A 21356-nucleotide genomic window follows, 5' to 3' on the forward strand; every position below is an offset into this window, starting at 1 on the left:
TTATCTATTTATATTCCTGAAGAGCCTTTAAGATTATCGAAAATTTATTTTTGAAACTATATCATAATTTTTTTAAAATAAATTTTTAAAAATTATATTGTATTTTCATAAATAAATTTTTGAAAACATAAAAAAATTAGATTTAACTAGGTATTAGAGAAAAAAAAAAGATGAAAGAGGAAGAAGAATAAAAAGAAGAGGGTAAAATTGTAATTTATTGAAAGATAAATTTGATATTTGTTATATGAGTATGTTTGAAAAAAAAAATTATAAGATATATAAAAAAAATTTTGGGTGGTATAGTTAGAAATGTTGCGCCTGAAGCAATAATCACAACAATACAGAAGCAATAGACAACAATCAATAATCAAATGCGTAGGAAAAATAAAGCACACCAAGATTTACGTGAAAAACCCTCCAGTGTAGAGGGAAAAACCACGGGCCACCAGAAAAATCTTCACTATCAAATAATAGTTATACAAAGTTCTTCTCTAGCTAAAACTAGAGCTAATCAACAACTAGAGAAACAATTGGAGAAATCTCACCAAATAAGTGACTCAACAAATACACCCTGAATTTGTTCCTAGAGAGCTTCAAACCCGATCTTCACCATTCAGAATGTAGAACTCTGAATCATAAACCTCCTGACAAGGTTCCAACTCAATCGGACCACGGATTGACTTCCGTTCAACCAACTCTCCCTTCTCTTTTTTCTCTCTCTGTTTTTCCTGGCTTTTCTTCTTTCTCTGCTTGGTTTTCGACACACACATAAAACAACCCCACCTCTTTTTTATTAAGTAGCTAGGGCTCTGTGTAAAATAAAAGATCAAGGACCATGGCCTTTACTTGGTCCAAAACCACTTACATGGGACTGGACCCCATTTTTCTAACAATCTCCCCCTCCAGCCCCATTAGGAGGAGATTCATCACCATAGCAGTTTCATTTAGAACTTACCTTGGCCAGGGAACTCATTCTGGCCAAGTTACTGCAAAGCTCAAGCTTTTCCCTGGGAAGTATCTTAGTCAACATATCTATCACATTTTTATCAGTATGGACTTTCTTCAATAGCATCTGCTGTTTTTCAATCACTGAACGTAACCAATGATATCTAACATCAATGTGCTTTGTTCTAGCATGGTACATGGTATTCTTACTCAAATCTAAAGCACTCTGGCTATCACAAAATACCACATACTCTTTCTGAATCAACCCCAATTCAAGAAGAAAATATTTCATCCAAAGCATTTCTTTACATGCTTCAGTTGCTGCAATATACTCAGCCTCTGTAGTTGACAAAGCAACACACTTCTACAACTTAGACTGCCAAGATACAGCTCCTCTTGCAAAAGTGAACAAATACCCTGAAGTAGATTTCCTACCATCAAGATCGCCTGCCATGTCAGCATCAGTAAATCCTTCTAGAACTGGTTGTGAAACTCCATAAGTCAAGCACATTTTTGAGGTACCCCTCAAATATCTAAAAATCCATTTCACTGCTTCCCAGTGAACCTTCCCTGGATTAGAAAGAAATCTGCTCACTACACCAACTGCATGAGCAATGTCAGGCCTTGTACAAACCATAAGATACATTAAAGAACCGACTGTAGAAAAATAAGGAATACTAGACATAGCTAGTTGCTCTTCTTTAGACACTGGACAAGATTTCTTACTTAGATGAAAATGGTTGACAAGTGAACTGCTAACTGATTTATCATGTTGCATGTTGAATCTACTAAGCACTCGTTCAACATACTTTTCCTGTGACAACCACAGCTTTCCAGCTCTTCTATCTCGGATAATGTCCATACCAAGAATCTATTTTGCTGGACCTAAATCTTTCATATCAAAGGACTTAGACAATTATTTTTTCAACCTGCAAACCATACTAGCATCTTGTCCTACAATCAACATATCATTAACATATAATAACAGGATAATGAAGTTACCATTAGGAAATTGTTTAACATACACACAAAAATCTGCTGTTGTTCTTTTATAGCTATGACTCACCATAAAAGAATCAAATTCTTGTACCACTATCACGGAGCTTGTTTCAAGCCATACAAGCTTTTTTTTAATTTGCAAACTAAGTGCTCTTTCCCTTTCACTTCAAAACCCTCGGGCTGATTCATATAAATGTCTTCCTGTAAATCACCATGTAAAAATACAGTTTTAACATCTAGTTGCTCAAGCTCAAGATTCAAACTAGCTGCCAATCCCAGTACCACTCGAATAGAACTCATTTTTACAACTGGAGCAAAAATCTCATCAAAATCGATGCCTGGTTTCTGAGAAAAACCTTTTACTACCAATCGAACTTTGTACCTCACTAGTTTGTCACCATCTTTTTTTAACTTGAACACCCATTTATTCTTTAATGGCCTCTTCACTGTTAAAAGTTTAACAAGATCATAAGTACCATTCTTTCGCAATGACTCCATCTCTTCTTTCATTGCTTTTAACCAGTGCTCTCTATCCGGAGTAGCCTGCACATCTTGAAAGCTTTCTGGCTCCCCTTCACTGGTAACTAAAATAAAATCTGAACTTGGATACCTGATCGATGGCCTGCGCTCTCTAGTAGATCTCCTGGGCTGAGACTCTACATCACTTGATGTCGAAGGTAACTCCCCCTGCTCAACACTCTCAAGTAGAGATGATTGCTCCCCCTACTCAAAACTAATAGCATCTGGCTCATCACCAACTGTAGCTGGCTCATTTATATCTCCAAGTTCTGTTTCTTGCTCATTTTCACCATCTGTGGCTCTTTCCTATAGAATTTCTGTCAGCGTTGAAACATCACACTCAACAGTAACTCGTGTAGTCTTCTCATTTTTCTCAAGGTCTGCTATGGTTTCTTTTTCATGAAAGACCACATCCCTGCTTCTGATTGTCTTTCTCTTTACTGGATCCCATACCCTGTAACCAAATTCTTCATCACCATATCCTACAAACACACACTGTGTAGCTTTACTATCAAGCTTTGACCTCTGCTCTTTTGGTACATGCATGAATGCTTTACACCCAAAAACTTTCAAGTGAGAGTATGAAGCATCTTTCCCTGTCCACACTCTTTCTGAAATGTCAAAGCCCAAAGAAACTGATGGTGACCTGTTAAGTAAATAACAAGTTGTGTTGACTGCTTCACCCCAGAATGGCTTTGGTAATTTTGTCATCCTCAACATACATCTGACTTTTTTCATAATGGTGCGATTCATTCTTTCAGCTATACCATTATGCTACGGTGTTCCAGGTTCTGTCCTCTCATGCCTGATCCCATGCTTTGAGCAATACTCTTCAAAGCCTTTAGATGTGTATTCCCCACCATTATCAGTTCGAATACACTTCAAGGGTAACCCTGTTATCCTTTCAACCATGGCATAAAATTTTTGAAAATACTGCAGTACCTGACTTTTGTATTTCAACATATACACCCAAGTCTTACGTGAAGCATCATCAATAAAAGTAACAAAATATCTGCTACCACCTAATGACTCAACCTCAATAGGACCACATACGTCAGAATAAATTAATTTCAATCTATTTTCTTTTCTCTGAGAACTTTTACGAAAAGAAACTCTATAATGCTTACCAAACAAACAATAATCACATGAATCGAGAGACATACCTTTGGTCAAGGGAATGAGAGAGTGCATTGCCAAAACCTGTAACCCTTTTTCACTCATGTGTGCCAGCCTCCTGTGCTACAAGTTTGCTGAAGCATCATTTTCAACGGTATTTACCTGGTTACCGTTCAATTGCATCCATGTCTTATACATTGTGCAGCATAGTTTTCTCCTTGCAACTACCATAGATCCTTTGAGAAGCTTCCACTGTCCATTCTTTTGTCGACTTTCATATCCCTCCTTATCAAGGACATTAATAGCAAGCAAGTTCATTCTCATATCTGGAATGTGTCTGACATCCTTCAAAGTCAACATGCAGCCTGTACTAGTTTGTACAATAATATCACCAATCCCAACAATCTGTGATACACTCTTGTTTCCCATCTTGGTACAACCAAAGTCTCCTGCTTTATAAGTTGTAAATAACTCTCTCTTAGGAACACAATGATATGCCGTTCCTGTGTCAACTATCCACTCAATGCCGGGATCACTAACATGATTACAATCACCATGTGTACAAATCAAAGTAACTGAATCACTATCTGAATTCACTGCTGCAACATTGTCATCATCTGAACTCTTTTCTTTCTCATCTTTTCGCTCTTGCTTTAAGATTCTACAGTTTCATTTTATATGACCCGTCTTACCACAATGGAAACACTTCACTTTACCTCTAGACTTGGATCTATGTTTAGACTTACCACGGTCTTTTGAGTCCTGACCTCTATCGATGTTTCTACCCCTGTTCTCTGTGACCAGAGCTTGATTCTCAGGGTCTACATCTTTTCGCCTCGCTTCTTCATTAAGCATACTGTCTTTTACCATCTCCAATGTCACCTTATAATCAGGAGCTGAATTAAGAACAGTCACAACTAGAGTATTCCAGCTGTCTGGCAATGAACCCAAAAAAAATAATGCCTTCATTTCATCATCCATCTTAAGTTTCATAGTAGTCATCCGATTAAATATATCTTAAAAATCACTCAAGTGCTATGTAACAGATCGTCCATCCCTGTACTGTAAAGTTACAATCTTTTTAACAAGCATAACTTTATTCATACCTATTTTTCTCTCATACAATGCTGCCAATTTTTCCTAAACAATGTGAGCATCTGATTCCTGCGCTACATGATGGAACACGCTGATATCAACCCATTTTCTGATTGTAGCCAGCGTTTTTCTACCTAGCTTCTTCCAGCTTTCATCTTTCATATCCGCTGGTTTAGCCGAATCACCCAATACTGGCTCATACAAATCTTTGCAGTAGAGATGATCCTCCATCATAGGCTTCCAAATTGAATAATTCGATGCTGTCAATTTTATCATGGAACCTGTATCACCCTCCATGATCTCAAACAAAATTTACTTCTATCCTGGGTTACTTCTGTATCGATGTCTCAAAATAACCCTCGCTCTGATACCACTTGTTGCGCCTGAAGTAATAATCACAACAATACAGAAGCAATAGACAACAATCAATAATCAAATGCGCAGGAAAAATAAAGCACACTAAGATTTACGTGGAAAACCCTCCAGTGTAGAGGGAAAAATCATGGGCCACTAGAAAAATCTTCACTATCAAATAATAGTTATACAAAGTTCTTCTCTAGCTAAAACTAGAGCTAATCAACAACTAGAGAAACAATTGGAGAAATCTCACCAAATAAGTGACTCAACAAATACACCCTGGATTTGTTCCTAGAGAGCTTCAAACCCGATCTTCACCGTTCAGAATGTAGAACTTTGAATCATAAACCTCCTGACAAGGTTCCAACTTAATCGGACCACGGATTGACTTCCGTTCAACCAACTCTCCCTTCTCTTTTTTCTCTCTCTGTTTTTCCTAGCTTTTCTTCTTTTTCTGCTTGGTTTTCAACACACACATAAAACAACCCCACCTCTTTTTTTATTAAGTAGCTAGGGCTCTGTGTAAAATAAAAGATCAAGGCCCATGACTTTTACTTGGTCCAAAACCACTTACATGGGACTGGACCCCATTTTTCTAACAAGAAACCCTTTATTCTTATCCCATCTTCGGTCTTTTACAATTTCAAAGTCTTTACCCTTTAAGTTGAGCTTGACCCTAACACTTCCAAAGCTGTGAATGCATACGTGATATGCATTACCACATAGATGCATATCACAGGGATACATACGTGATAATGTAACCAATAAATTAACCATCTCCTTCTCGATTGTAACTTCCAAACTGATCAAATCGATGGTGCTCCATGCAAGCATTGTTATAGTGAATGCCATTGGAAATCCGAGCTTCACATTGTCCCCGCATCGTAATATCTTTCCGTGAGATCATTCTAATTGTTACGTCCAGAACCCAAGAAGTAAAATTGCACACAAAAATGATTTAAATTTAAAAATGTTAGTCTCAATTATTTATTGAAGCTCAATCAATCGTGACTTAAAAACCAGATTTCAAAATAAATATTTAAAATAAATTCATAAAATAAAATATAATTTTAATTTCAAAATGTCACTTCTCAAAATTTTCGGGATTATGTCAAAATCAAAACTTATAAAATATTAAACAAAGAAATTAGTACAATCTCTCAGCAATTAATCGACAATCTCTCGATTGAATTAAGTATGTTATAAAATATTTAAATCAAAATATTAATTATATAATTGGAAAAAATTATTAGGTAAATTTATATTTATAAACATATCTTCTACAAACCATTTGCTCAAAATCACATTCTTAGATAATCAAAGTTAAATAAAACTATCACAAAATTATAATTTTTGTTAATCTCTTATAACATACTATAATCACACTTAACTCCTGTGACATATTAAATCAAAATCAAAACAAAAATTACAATTAACCCAATGGCAATATGTCAAACTAGTATATCAAAACAACAAGATGATTTCACTAAAAAAAAAAAGAAAAAAAATACCTCTATATTCTCCATAAGTGGCATGATTTGAAATTGATTTTTAATCACAAAATACATGTTGACATGACCAACAATTAACCTTCATAGGTAGAGTCAAAACATAGTTATACTATGAAACAACAAAATATATTTTTAAATTATCCATATATAAAATTAATGTTCATGTATTTTTTCAAAAATATTTTTGTACAAAGCAAAATTTTTATGTCATTCTTAAGTAAATTTCATATTCACAAAATTGATAGATATATAAATATTTATGGTAAAATTATATTTGAAGATCAAAGTAATAATAAAATCACATTACAAATTCATAACAAAAAAATTATATATACATTTTGCATGTTTAATCCAATTTACAAATCAAAAGGACAAAACATTATTTAGATTTTTTGAGTTTTTAGATTTATGAAATCAATTTTAAAACTTTAGTTCATATAATTTATAAATCATCTAACCAAACCAATTATATCATTCCACAGAACACTGTCCATAATACCAAAATCACCTAAAATTTGATCCAATAGGTCATCGGAAGACGAAATTCCTACGACCCAAAATTAGGTGTCCAAAATTGTTAAATATAAAAAAATTAGCCAACTTTAAAAATTCAATTTTCCTAAATTACTCAATCAAATGAAGTATCATATATATTATTAAAAAGATCTTGAAGAGACATTTTTATATATACCTATAATTTTACTGAATTGTCATCATAAAGTTACTAAAAATTTTTAAAATTTGAAAAAATATAAAATAAAAAGTTGAGTTTTGGAAAAATATTCAAACATAAAAATTTCAAGTGTTCTTGGCAAAACATGACCTTAAATCTCTAATTGCATGATTAATCTATGAAATTTTGAGCTTTTACTCTCTTTTAGTTTTTTTTTTTTTTTTTTCGATTTCGTTTTTTCCATAGAAAACAGTGGACAAGGTTTCTATCTTTTACTTATTTTTATTTTGTTATAATTTTTTTTCTAAAACTTATGGGCTGGGTCAATTATTAATGGACTTGGGTTTGGTATTACACTAGTTATATACGTGCATGTATGCAAGAAATATTTAGCAATAGTAGGGAGGTTGAGAAAAATATCATACCAGAAAAGGGCTAGGGGATTGACAGAAGTGAAGATGTTGGAGAAGAATATTGATTGTATTGTATATGTCAAATAAGCGTTAGTAGAATCTAAGGAACGGAAGATACTAGGATTTGAGTTTCGGCATGAATGGAAGTGATCAGAGTGAAGGTCTAATGGCGCTTGTATGGGGCTGCTGAATGCGACCTTGTCAATTAGGTTTTCTTTATTTATAATTACTATTAATGGAACATGCATGATCCAAGGATTCGGGTTTTAGAAGCTTTGAAGCATAATCAATCATCCAATTTTGATTTGAAAATTGAGAATAGAATGCCGGAAACAACTTGACATCAGACTTTCCACAAGAATACACTAGTAACATGCATGATCTTTTGAGTCGATTACTTGACTGTTTACGATAAAGAAATGTGTTAGGAGCCACACAGTCACAACATTTCACAATTTGACTTCCAATCATATCAATCCAATTTGAGGTTTGTACTTAAAAGGAATTTGTATCAATCATTCATTACCAGTAACCACTTTGAACAGATCATCATAGATGAGATGAACTGCTTCCATGATATAGAAAGGTCTAAAAATAGTGTATCATGTCTCCATTTGGAGTTGTTTATGTTGTAATCTTTAGACTTTGAATTTGTAACTACTGCTTAAATGTCTGTTAGTGCAAAAGAGGGGAGAAAAGGACATTCTTTCGTTTATTTTTCAGAAAATATACAAAAATAATTAATTTTGTCTACACCTTGAAAATATATGTATCTAATATGAAAAAAAAGCCCATTTTGCACAAAAATTGCAGGGGCCAAATTTTACAAAATCTGAGAGCATCTCTTAAGCACCGTTTGGCGGTCAAAATCATTCCCAGACATACTCAGAATACCTGATTGTTCTTCAACGTTGTCAATAAGAAGCTTAAGCATTGGCACGTTTGACAGGGTTCTGCACGACCCCACCATGATCAACTTTTTCTGTACATTGAATCATAAACCATATTACACAGATTTTTGCAACTAAGAGCAACTTTTTCTTCTGCTATGCTGTATTAACAGTATATTCTGAGTTTCTTTTAATGAATGACAGATGAATTTAACACACAAAACAGTGATAAAACCTACCTTTGCTCGTGTTAGAGCAACATTAATCCTATGCCAGTCTGCAAGCAGTGAAGAAGTGCAGTTTCTAGGATTCTCATTAGACCTAACAAAAGACACCAGTATGCAGTCCTTGTCTCTTCCCTGGACAATGGTAAATTGCAACAGGTAATGACACAATAGTTAGTCCGTAGAACCTTTTCATGTTATTCCATGCTCAGTAAGATGAAGGATTAACATAGCTAAGACAACTAAGGCTTCAACCTAACCTGGTATTTGTCAATAGTATGTGTCTCTACGGATGCTATGCAAGCATGTCTGATGAGATTTGCCTGGGAATTATAAGGGGTAATGATGCCAATATCTTGGCCTTCAATTCCATTGTTAACTAATCCATCCGTTATCTACATGAAAGAAGTAAATGTCATGCATAAAGCTGCATACCAGTCGCATCAACAACACAAGAATTGCTGGAAAGTATTTCAGTAATATATTAGGATCTTACCTCCGCAATTATATAAGCTTCCATTGGATTATTCACAGTTTTATGGTCTCTAGCCTCAAAAGCAGGCAACATATCTAAGCATGGCGAATGCTCTGGTAAGGGTTCAAGACATACAAGTAAACAACAGATCATAAGTAAAAGACAATAACTTTCAAACCTGTGTTAACAAAAATGACTGGCCTGCTTGGATTTAGAACCTGCAGCCATAATGTAACTTTTAAATTATCTTATCTAAATGAAGTTTTGAAAGAAAAATGCTAATCTAAGTATCACAAAAATGTTGAAAGTATTTTGATGATAAGGGCAATCTTATTACAAAACCACATAAGCTTCAAAAACACACAAATAAATACAGGCTTAACAATGGATCAACATTAGCTACAAACAAGAAGATTAGAAGCCACTCTTACAGCTTTTAGCCAAGATGAAGAAAGAAAGTTTGGTCTTGGGAACTTGAGTTTGGCATTAGCTACTTCGGGAGAACCACAACGTAATCGATTGCCATATATCAGTGAATTTGACAGTTCCATAATACTTTGACACATACGGTACTATAGAGAAAAGATTTAGTAAATTCAGGCAATGGAAAAGTGACAAAGAGTTGAGATACAAATAATTTGGTTGTCTCTAGGGGTAACCTGGCTTTGCAATGGTGAAATTGCCTGTGGATGTGCTTCTGATAGCCTGCAGAACAAACTTATTCCCATTCCATTCTCTCGAGCCTCCGTACTCTGGAAATCAATTAGCATTACACTGTGAAAGAGCTTCAAGTTTTGCCAGGTAATTTAAATAGCTAGAACAAATTATGCATATATACATGCCTGAACCAATGGAGGCAATTGATAGTGATCTCCAACTAGAACAAATGTAGAAGCAAACATCAAGGGTCCCAGTGATACCTAGCAGGACCATAGATCTTTCATCAACTGAGAGTGAAGTTAACATAACATTTGACTTTCTGCATATATAAAGACAAACAGTGGTACCTCTCTCCCTTAAAAGTATTCTACAAAATACACTGAACAACATGATAGCATCCTTGTATAATAAAAAATGAAAATGTGTATTGGGTATGTTTATACTATTCTGGACAGCAAATCTCAATAATATAGTTTCTTCATCATGTAACTTTAGGATTTATTTCCTATTCTCTTAGCTAAGTACTTGTGTTTCTAGGTTCAATCTTTATTTTTCCCACCTCTTCTCACCAAATCTAGAGGTTTGCAATCTACCTATAGTATCATTGAATATGAATAGTAATCTAGATGAAACTTTCATCATTAACAGAAATCGCAAATTTTTATTATCAAAATGCATAAACTTGAAATAGTACATACTGGGAGAGTTGTTTGTCCAGCTTCATCAATAATGCACACATCAAATTTCTTTCCAGAGAGGAAGGGACTAGTGATGCCCAAGCAAGTCACGGCAACAACTTTGACTTGTTCAAATTTCACTTTAATTTCTTCAACACTACTGAGGTTCATCACTGTCACAAAACAACTTACTACATGAAGAAGACAACAAGTGGCTTGCCAACTGAAAAATTGATAATTATATACTTTCTGACCTGAAAAACAATGCCCCTTAACTTCCTCATGCACAGATTCATGTCTTCCGATGCGTACAAAATCAATGCTCTGCAATTTTTTTTCCTTAAATTTCAATAGGACTGGCGGGAAAAAAAAAGATTCAGATATACTAGGTTTAATATCAGATAGATCATATGGGTGATAAAAGCTTGTTTATTCATCATAAGCTAATCCACCTTATTAGCTTTCAGTGGCCACAATAGAATTGGATGACAAAAGAGCAAACGTATCCCATTAAGTTAGTTTTTGGAACAACCTTGGAGACATAGCAATAATGCCAAGTATCACATTGCAATGCTTACAAAAATGAAATGCTATTTTGAGATTTCTTAAATGGCAATGCAAATCTAAAAGGAAAGTTATAAGATAGAAGATGACTCAATTTATACACTTGAGGAATAGAAATCCTACAACTTTAACATGATATTTGCATGAAAAAGAACCTTCAAAAGACTAACTTCTAGCAGCATCTCAAAAAAACACACACAAAGAAAAAAATTATATATGTAGGTACGTATAATAATGCATTGTATGAGTCTTATTATCACTCTGTTCCCCTGAAGTCATGGCAGTTCTCTTCCTCCAAACCATTTTTCTTACATGCAGACACACCAAATATGTTTACCTATTCTGTCATCTTGTATAGCTATGTTATACGCACATTGATTTCACAATGTAAGGAGTTGAATATGCATTATCTACGTACTCCAACGAATTGAAACAAAAATGCAGCAAAGCTAACACCTTAAAACGTTAGAAGAAAATTTGAGAATAAAGATGACCTGAGATTTTAATTTGATGAGTAAATTATCAACTGCAGAGTTTGTGTAGGACGTAAGCAAAATGGATGCACCTCTCATCAACAAGGCTTTTACAGCATGCACCATTGTCGATGTCTTGCCTGTTCCAGGCATTCCTAGAATTAGAGCATAATCCTTTGCAATAAGTATCTGGAAAAAAAAATGAATTTGCAGAATAAGCAATCATGCGTTTTCTTTAGAAAATTTTAGGTCAACTGAGAATGTTGCTGTTCAAGAGATAAACTTAGTAAAAAGTTTTCTTAACCAGGAAATAGAAAACCTTGAGAATAGCTCTACGCTGATCATCATTTAGGCTCTTCTCTGACCAGATATAAGATATTGCTGGATCTTGGCTGAATATGCATCCACTGTCAAATCTAGGAGCCTGCAGTAGGTAAACCAATGTTCATATAAGATTATCAAAGAAAAAAAAAAGATTACATTATGCAAAAAGCTATATAGAAAACCATATGAGAGAGGAAGAAGCATTCACCGCAAGGTCAACAATCATCTTCCTGACATGAGAACTTTGCTCATTTTCTAGAAACATTTGGATAAGATTGAACCTTCAGCAATTACAAGTAAAAATAATGAACATAAACAAAGTATATTTCCAATCTCTTGAAAATCCAGATGCCACAAGAGAAGAGAAAAAGTTAATAAAAATAGTCAAAAATTAACTATAATGTGGAAATTACCGCATAATTGAAAAGGAGGTCATGACTTCATCCTTGTCAATCCGCCAGACCTCCTGAAATAGTTTCTCTATCATCGAGGACGAATTACCCCCTGGAAGCCTTAAACGCTTAGAAAAAGAAACCTGACTTTCACCAAAGACAAGACAACCTCAAAGCATTAGATCTATTTGAATCTGAATGTTTAAGGATGGTCACTAATTTCTAAGCCACTTTAGCACGCATCCTACAACATCTTGTAGATGACGTTACTGCTAATAGGCCAATTTCATAGTAGTAAGCAAAGCAAACTTTAAGCTTACAGAAACACGGACAGGACTGATCTCCACAATGACCCCACTTGCAACAATTTGATGGCCAGATTCCGTGCTCAGTATCTAAAAACCAGAAATAACATAAGAAATAAATATTGTTGGTAATGAGAAGTTAGATGTAACATCATGAAAAACAGAATTTATAAAAGGAACTGCTCATTGACTGACCATTAAGAAATACAACAACAAAAGTAATTATCAATTCCTTCAACAATGAGAAACATACCCCATAAGAGATCATGATAGCTCTAGCAGAAAAGATAACCTATATGTTTAACTCTCGCTCCTGAAGCACAACTCTCTAAATATCATTCAGGGAAAAACCTTACAACTAAGGGCAACTTTCATATTAGTAGTATAGGAATATACCCATACATAGCAGGTTGCTGTGGGATTATGAAGAAATAAATGTATAAGATTAAAAAATAAACTAATCAGAAATACTGTATAGCTCCACTTCCCATCAATAAAATTATCTGATAGCTGAGTTTCAAAATAGTAGAAACTAAAATTATTTACTAGTGCTATAAATGATCAAAGGTTTATATACAGGAAGCTACAACATGTAAATTTACTCTCTACCAGACTATCTAGAGTCAATAGCTACAAGCATCCTCTGAGTTAGGAGAAAGAATGAAATGGTTCCAGCAGTTTCTCCACAAGCTCTAATCTAAGAGAACCAAAGTATAGAAGAAGAGTGTGGATAGTCTTTCAGATTTTCATGGAATCATAGAAACAAGAAGGTACATAGAAAAATTGTAACTATAAAGCAAACATGATTCATAACAATCATATTTAGATTTACTGCAAGATTTAGTACGTACAAACTTAAAGGGTAACAATTCAATGATACATGAAGATAGGAATGACAAAGCAGAAGCAATGCAAGAAATACCCGTGCACTAATTCTTGAAGTCAGAATAATAGTGTAAATAAACATGAAATTTTGATTTATTAATGTGATGAGATATTTACTTGGAAAATTTTGAAAGAGAACTACTTTTGGTAATACTTGGACGCACATTAAAGAGAAACCTTAATGCAAATAGTATCGGAAACCTTAATAAGCACTTTGTGCGAAATAAGCATTAGCATTCAGCTGTGCTTCTGTGATTTAAAGGCTATTTAGACAAGAGTAATTATACCACATAATCTCCACTTTTAAGTGTGCAATCCAAATCTTCGGTCAGAGAAGATGCAGCACCAACAGAGTTTCTATCAGATCCACTTAGGTCGGAAGCAGGTGAATGTCGACGGACAAAATGATAGATGAATCTATTTTCTTTGTGAGATTTCTGATGTGGAAGTTCATCAAGAACAAGAGAAGAAAGGCTACCAGTAGTGTCCTCACTCTTAAGATTATGAGAATGCCAGATTTCTTTCTTCACAAGCTGAAATAGTGAAAAAAAAATTATTCAGGTCGAAAAAATTTCATCAATGCTGCTTTGGAGTAATCAAATTACCTGCATCTCTTTAGCTTCTAGGTCAATCAACCTATCCCAATGTCTGAGGAAAAAACCATGAGCATTTGAAAAGTGATGTACATGTGAATCAAATATATCACCTAATCCACTACTCTCCATGTCCCCACCAAATGCCTGCAGCAATTAAACAAAATGGCCAATAATAGAAACTTGAAACTCAGAGTGAGGCACTGCAGCCCATACAACCATAAATGAAAATCTTGCTTAAACCTTCTCTAAGGATTTTGACCTTTTTATGTGCAACATTTTGACAGGATATCACAAAAAAATAAAAAATAAAAAATAAAAATAAAAATAAAGAAAGAAAAGAACAGGGGTGCCACTACAGCTAACCTACAAGTTGAGACAAATTCCACTCCCTGAACTATAGTAAGGGTAGTAAGTTTACCTTATGATAGAGGGTGCAAACATCAAGATGGCGACAGCCTTTGCACATGCTTGGAATCTACAACATGGAACTTCTAATTAGCATAAAAAATTGTTCACTGACATATGGTTTTGATAATTCAGTAACAAGCATACCTGTAACATTGGGGGCAGCTGTTGTGTTGTTAACGCCTTAAGAATATCATTTGCTAGCTCATTACGACGCATGATTAACCCAACCAAGTCAGATCTTCGAACTATAATTCCCTACACAAACCATCAACAGATGCTTAGCGGCCTTAAAAACTAGAGATCCACAGAGGACATAAGGTAGCTTCATTACTTGTGTCTGATCTGCCTGGAGATAGTATAGAAGACCAGAATCAATATGTTTTAGGTACCTAACAATAAGACAAGTAAAAAATGAAGAAAAGAATCCTTACTAAGAACAACCCCTCACTACCGCTCCACCCATCACTACCACTCCACCCAAAACACACAGAAGACACAAAGAAAAGTAAAAGGAATAAGATGCTTATACCTCTCAGACATAAGGAGAGCGTACAAGATCACTTGGGCACAGTGTTCTATAGATGACTGCATAATTGAGAAGCATGGGTGCAAGGACATTGAGATCAAGGAAGAAGCTTGTAAAATGCAATGTGCAAGTTTCAAGATTTAATCCACATATAATTGCTTTATTACTTGCCTGGCCATTAGGCATTTTTCCAGTTTTAAACTCTAGAGGCATGATCTTCTCATCATCTTCTTTTCCACCTGACTCAACCTTCACTCTGACTGAAACATCAATCATTCCTTTTAAACCATACTTTGGGGCCCATGCCATTTCCTCAATATCAATGACCTACAATTAGAAAGAAATCCTTACATATACATTTTATGAGTTCAGACTAGGTATAAATGAAAACTTCATGAAGACTTGGAATAAACAAGTGCAACTAAAGACAAGCCAAACAAAAAAAATGCAAAAATAGTTAAAAATGCACACATATCTTCAATTTTGAGTAGTAAGCATATCCTGAATCCATGAAAGTTTTCAGGATACTGTAGTGAGAATACATGAATACCTAGATATGATTCTCATCTAAACATATACAATACCAAAAGGCATCCACATCCATGAATGCACGTTCATACACGTAAAGATGCAAATAACTTTTTGTTTGGAGGGACCAATGCGAAGAAGCATATAATTGATTAAGGAATCATGAACAGGAAAGGCTGAAGGAGATGCTAACCTCAAAAATGTTAACCTTTTTTGGCCCCTTATCAGATCCAAAATCTACAGTGGGGACTTGTGGCTCCTGCCAATAGTAAAATTAATTCAAGAATAGAAAGTTATCATACAGCAATCCATCTGATATGCAGACAAAGAGATTTTATTTAGTTCATTACAAGATCCAACTGTCTCTTAAATTATAAGGTTCCTAGTATACCAACCTCCAAGAAAGAGGAATGTACCTGTGACATATATTGCACTCTACAATCACAAAAAGCATATTCATTTATAGCCACTCTTCAGCCTGGTGGTCACCGACCCACATGATGAGGCAGCCAGGCTTCTGCATCCACCTACCCACCCAACCCCCCAACCCCAATCATCAAACATGCTAAAACTTGCCACAGGGGCAGAATCAGATCTTCTGCCTTCATACATTTAGATGCAGGGACCTCGAACCCTCAACAATTTAAGGATGTGGAAGAAAACTAGGAGTAATGCACCCACAAGGTAATTAACATGAAACAGTAACAATAATGACAAACTATCAGCTCACCTGTGAATCTTTGAAAAGGACAATCCAATTTACAAGTTTTGGAATAGCTTCAGTCAAGGTTTTATATATTTCATTTTCATTTACTGCAATTAAGCATAAAAACAGATATCAGAATTTCAGATAATAGCCCCTAAGATCTACCGCCAATGTCATTGGAACATTAAGCAACACATAATGGAATATGGATAAGATTAGACAAGTCTAATGGACTGATGAACCTAGATGATCATGCCAGCAAGAAATTGGAAAATGGTAAAGGAATATTTATCTAAATCTCCACCTCTACATGCATACAAGCTCTCCGTGTTCTTCTGGAGCACCATTCTTGCATATTCTTCCAAAAAGTGTACTGTAGGGGACTCCTTCACAAGTCCTGCCTGCAAAAGGAAAGAAAATTGACATATCCATAGATAAGAAATTTCTAAAAGCTAGCTTATTGATGAGCGGAAATTGATGTGGAGTATTAGAAAATTTAATAGCATCGTATGATGGTTTTTCCTATCTCAAGACCTGAAAAATTTGGTGCAGCAAGGTGCCTATAAGAGCTGCAGTTGAATGCTCATTGCATCGTAGTCTCTCATCTAGGACAGTTCGCCTTGGGCAACTAAAACTAGCTGCAACCTAAAATTATTTTTGATTTATTAGAAAAGAAAATTTGTGGTTTTAAATACCCAATTGCATTTAGTCAACCAAAATTGATGTAAAAAGGGTGGCTTAGAGTACCCATGATTACAAAATCCATAAGAAAAACTGTCACATAAAAATGCATAAAATTAAAATTTGTATAAGTGCAGTACACTTACCCGAGTTCCAGAGACTAGAATATCTGGATGAATAATAAGAAAATTATTTTCACGATTCACATTACACTTTCCCTTATCATCAAATTCACCAATGACATTCACAGTGTCTCCTGGGGCAATGACACTATAGGACCTGAGGCAATTGTTTCAAGGAACAGTGAGAAACATTATCTCCCTAGTAGCAACCACTGGGAAAGCAAGAACCAAAAGAATCTTTAAGGTTGACATCAGAAGATCAAGAGCATGTAAACATTAAAACAGAAAAGACTGGTTGAGATACATGCAAAATGCCACTAGAGATGGGTCAATAAGCACATAGAGCTGACACATGAAATTAGCCAACCTTATTAAAACCAGAGCACTATTTAAACTGAAAACATCAACAGCAAAGCTTTCTTGAACAATTCTATTGATAAAGCAGTAAAACAGTGGAGATGATCCAAAAAGGTGCCCCTTCAGCATATTTCTTGGGTAAAATCGATCTTGATGAAATAAAAGTATATCGAATTTGAAAAAACATTAAACTTATTGACTAGTTGAAAGCAAGAGCATTGCACTACATACCATTCTTCCCACAAATAAACAGCACGCTCTTCCCCACTTTTCTCATTTACCAAGCGAAGAACCTGAGAAGCAATTGTTTTTAGTCCCCTTAACAGTCCAGTGAAGCATTAAGTGGTTTGTGACCAAGGCACAGTAAAAACCTTATATAGGCAATGAGAACCAACAGACTCAGGAAAAGTTCGCTTCTCAGATACCTTCAGTGGATGTATATTAGCAACAATATCAGATCCAAGAACATATTGTTTTCTTCATAAAAAGTTTACTAGAAGAAGGGGGAGGTGGAAGGATACCTCTAACACTAGGAAATAACCATTAGAAGATGTCCCACTGACTTTGTGTGGTGGGCCCATTACCACACAATTTCCTATAGAATTAGCTATTACAGGAATTTCATTGGACTGCCCTTCTTTGACTTTAGATGAATATGGCTCTGATTCACTGGATACAAAATCCTCAACAGAAATGACATCTTCTACTTGATCTAGAAGTTCAAGCAATGCCTATAAGAGAAAATAGACAAATGGAGATGAACAATAACAAAAAACAGGAAGATAATTGAACAAAAATGTAAAAAAGGAATATGTCATTTGAGTTGTGAGGAAACTTTTGGTAATCTGTGCAACAACCTGGTGTATACCTAAAATGTAGCAGTAATGAAACTTTCATTTTTGTTATATAATAATCAGATGTGAAAGAAAGGCATAGAAATCTGTTAAGATAAAGAGATGAAAATTGAGAAACAATTTTAAAGTGAAACCTTTTTGTGCTGCCTCAAACCCAGCTGATCAGATGCAACACCATTGGCAAGCTGCATTTCAGTTAAGACATAAATAAGAGAGATGACAAATTACAGAACCACCATTTCATACACACAAACACACACAAACACACACACACACACACACACACACACACACACACACACACACATATATGTATGTATGTATGTATGTCCTGTCAGTGTAGCTACTTGATGAAGATTGATTTTTGTCTAAAACCAAAGAGGTATCGGGAGAAATAGAATACAATTACTAATTACCTTATCAGGACAAAATGGTAGAGATGGTGGAGTGCAGAATGGACTCTGTCTACTTACTAAACAGGTATTCTCATCAGCAATGCTCTCACTGGCCTCTTTATTCTGAAATGGGTTCACTCTTTTCAACCCAACCCTGTTGGCCGGAAGCAAAGGTTTTTTATCAGCTTTAAGCGAAGGCGAAGATAGCCACTTGTCAACCTTGGCAGCCGTATTTGGACCCTACAATGCATTGATTTTTTTTTTTGTTAATAATAAAAGGGCTTACAGACACTGAAAATAAAACTTGCCTTGGTTTGGGAGCACTGATGCATGGTGAAAGAGTTGTGCTTTGAAGAATCAGGCAATAATGGCATGTGCCTTGAGACTGCTCGAAGACGTTCATTGACTGGAGATATCTTCCATGAGACCTCATCCCCTCCATCATCTTGGCTCTGCTTTATCAACTACAACTCCAATTCCGCCCGTTAATTTATTTGACTAAGAAGAAAGAAATGGCAATAATAAAAGAAGCAGTTAGAAATTGTTTACCATTCCAGGGGAAAAATTGAAGCGCTTAAGAGACGTAGACTTGGAGATTAAAGGCGAGACCTCAGCATCAACATCCATTGCCGGAGACGAGTTGGAAAGGAAATTAGGGCTTGGCGATGCAGAAATGACACCGTTGGAAGCGGGTTCAAGGGGCAAAGAAGCGGCATTGGAATTGGAAGAGGATATAGTAGGGGAAGGGGCGTTTGGAGGAGAAGATGGGTGATTCCGGGAAGCTAAAAGGGTGTTTTGGGAATGGCGTTGGAAGAAATGTTGGATGCCGAACTTGGAGGGTTGAGATTGTTGATTTGAAACGGTTGATTTCTTTGATGAAGAAGAAGAAGAAGAGTTAAGTTTCCTTCTGCTTCTGGGAGGCATTTTCACTTCATAAGCTTCCGCCGTTCCAACTTAGACCTTAGTTAGCAGCCCCGAGATTGCAGAAAGACTTGCTTAAAAAACGGAGGAGGGGGACAAATCTTTTCCCGCCAAAGCCTATTTTGCGTGTGAATTCTACTGGATCGAGCAAAGGATGGCCCATTATTACAAACCCAAACATGCCTTTCTTTTTTTGTTTTTTGTTTTTTGTTTGTAGTTTGTATCATATAATGACAAAGTATATGAGATATGTTAATTCTCCTGATAAAACTTCCTAAGTAGATATATTATGAAATTTACAACTCCATTTTCTAATGATTTTTAGTTTGCTTTTCTTGCAACATGTTAATACAGACTACGGTATATTTTAATACAGAGAGTGTAGACATAACAGACATCCACAATGAAAGATATCTAGTCTAGTGGGGCTTAAATCGGCCCAATTTGGATAATTAGGTCAAACCAAATGCAAACGATAAAACCCAATGCTTTCATGGTTGCTTCTCTTTTTACGTGGGATCAGATGAGAAGCTCTGATATTCGTTCGGATTGCGTTAGCATTGGCTTGTGAGGATTATCATTCATTCGAGTGGAGAATCCTAAGATGGAGTGCATATATTCATCTTCTTCCATCTCCATTCCTTTTTCTTCCCAATTGACTCATCCGAGTCGCCACCTTAAACCCAATTCTTTGTCATGGTCTTCCTCCTTATCCAAGCTTCACCTCTCTGTCACTGTCCCCCCTGTTCCCTTTTCCATTCGCCACAAGGTCTGCTGCTCTTAACTTTCTTTACCTTTAGTCACGGACTTTTTTCCCTTCTTGTTAAGCTTTTTTATTTTTCATTTTTAAAGAAACTGTGGGATTTGTGTCCTTTGCCCTTCATTAGCCTCTCAAAACATCAGGGGTGGGAGGGGGATTTTTAGCGCAAGTTAATGAGGCTTAGACCTTCCGTAATTTTGTCTAAAGGGTATTTTCATAATCAATGATCAAAGAATCACCATTTCAGTGATTATTTATCACTAGGAGATTTTGTTGCAACACCTTTTGCTGGCAAAGATCTAAAGTCATTTATATCTGAACTTTAATTTGCTTATGTTAATAGGATTCGACTGTTTCAGCAACCTGGTCCAGGAGATCCCGAGCTGAGCTTGCAAAAAGGCCTAACAGGAAGTCATGGAAGCAAAGAACAGATATGTACATGAGACCATTTTTACTAAATGTTTTCTTTTCAAAGCGATTCATCCACGCCAAAGTGATGCACAGGTATACAAGCAAAGTGATATCAGTTGCAAGCACAAACGCCAAGGACCTGAGGTACTCTTTACCATCACTTACCGATGACAATGCCTGTATGGTTATAGGAAAGCTAATTGCTGAGAGGTCAATGTAGGCTGCTGTATTTGCTATGTCTTATGATCCCCAAAAGAATGACAGGATTGAGGGTAAACTTGGGATTGTCCTCGACACTATTAAGGAGAGCGGGATTATTTTTTATTACGCATAGTTCATGTTTTTGTGAAACAATGAGTGCAAAACTACTTGTTTTGCTCTGAATTTCGTAGGCAATGCCAAATGACACAATCACTTCTGCTTTGGGCCTTTGGCTAGTTTAAATTCTTGAAAAGTTTTTGGAAAACTTTCTGAGTTGTCCTTGAGGAAATGACATATGTACCATGGTTAACACTTAATAAGGGTTTCCCAGTTGCTATTGCATTTGAGATGTATAATCAAAGCATTGAAATCAAAATAGGGGCGAACTCAACG

General features: G+C 35.5%; 2 protein-coding genes across 2 annotated transcripts; one reads left to right on the forward strand and one right to left on the reverse strand.

The window, feature by feature from the left end:
- Window positions 1–8318: 8318 nt before the first annotated feature.
- Window positions 8319–19689, reverse strand: EMB2411 (DNA replication helicase). Its single transcript, XM_022891614.2, has 34 exons — window positions 19220–19689; window positions 18979–19134; window positions 18692–18910; window positions 18410–18460; window positions 17943–18152; window positions 17793–17846; window positions 17653–17714; window positions 17089–17221; window positions 16796–16906; window positions 16566–16662; window positions 16286–16368; window positions 15749–15814; window positions 15199–15354; window positions 15031–15086; window positions 14833–14890; window positions 14646–14756; window positions 14512–14568; window positions 14103–14237; window positions 13785–14030; window positions 12628–12702; window positions 12329–12450; window positions 12124–12196; window positions 11911–12015; window positions 11613–11780; window positions 10809–10878; window positions 10576–10727; window positions 10060–10137; window positions 9877–9969; window positions 9649–9789; window positions 9396–9435; window positions 9239–9312; window positions 9003–9137; window positions 8758–8877; window positions 8319–8610 (listed from the first exon to the last, which is right to left on the reverse strand). Exons 1-34 carry the CDS (start codon window positions 19592–19594, stop codon window positions 8452–8454), a joined length of 4041 nt encoding a protein of 1346 aa, XP_022747349.2. The 5' UTR covers window positions 19595–19689; the 3' UTR covers window positions 8319–8451.
- A 370-nt stretch (window positions 19690–20059) lies between these two features.
- Window positions 20060–21348, forward strand: LOC111297155 (uncharacterized). Its single transcript, XM_022891782.2, has 3 exons — window positions 20060–20360; window positions 20695–20906; window positions 20983–21348. Exons 1-3 carry the CDS (start codon window positions 20196–20198, stop codon window positions 21143–21145), a joined length of 540 nt encoding a protein of 179 aa, XP_022747517.2. The 5' UTR covers window positions 20060–20195; the 3' UTR covers window positions 21146–21348.
- The last annotated feature ends 8 nt before the right edge of the window (window positions 21349–21356 follow it).

The sequence above is a fragment of the Durio zibethinus genome, chromosome 12 (assembly GCF_047325235.1).
Source record: "Durio zibethinus cultivar Kanyao isolate XHJ-2024 chromosome 12, ASM4732523v1, whole genome shotgun sequence".
Lineage (NCBI taxonomy): Eukaryota > Viridiplantae > Streptophyta > Magnoliopsida > Malvales > Malvaceae > Durio > Durio zibethinus.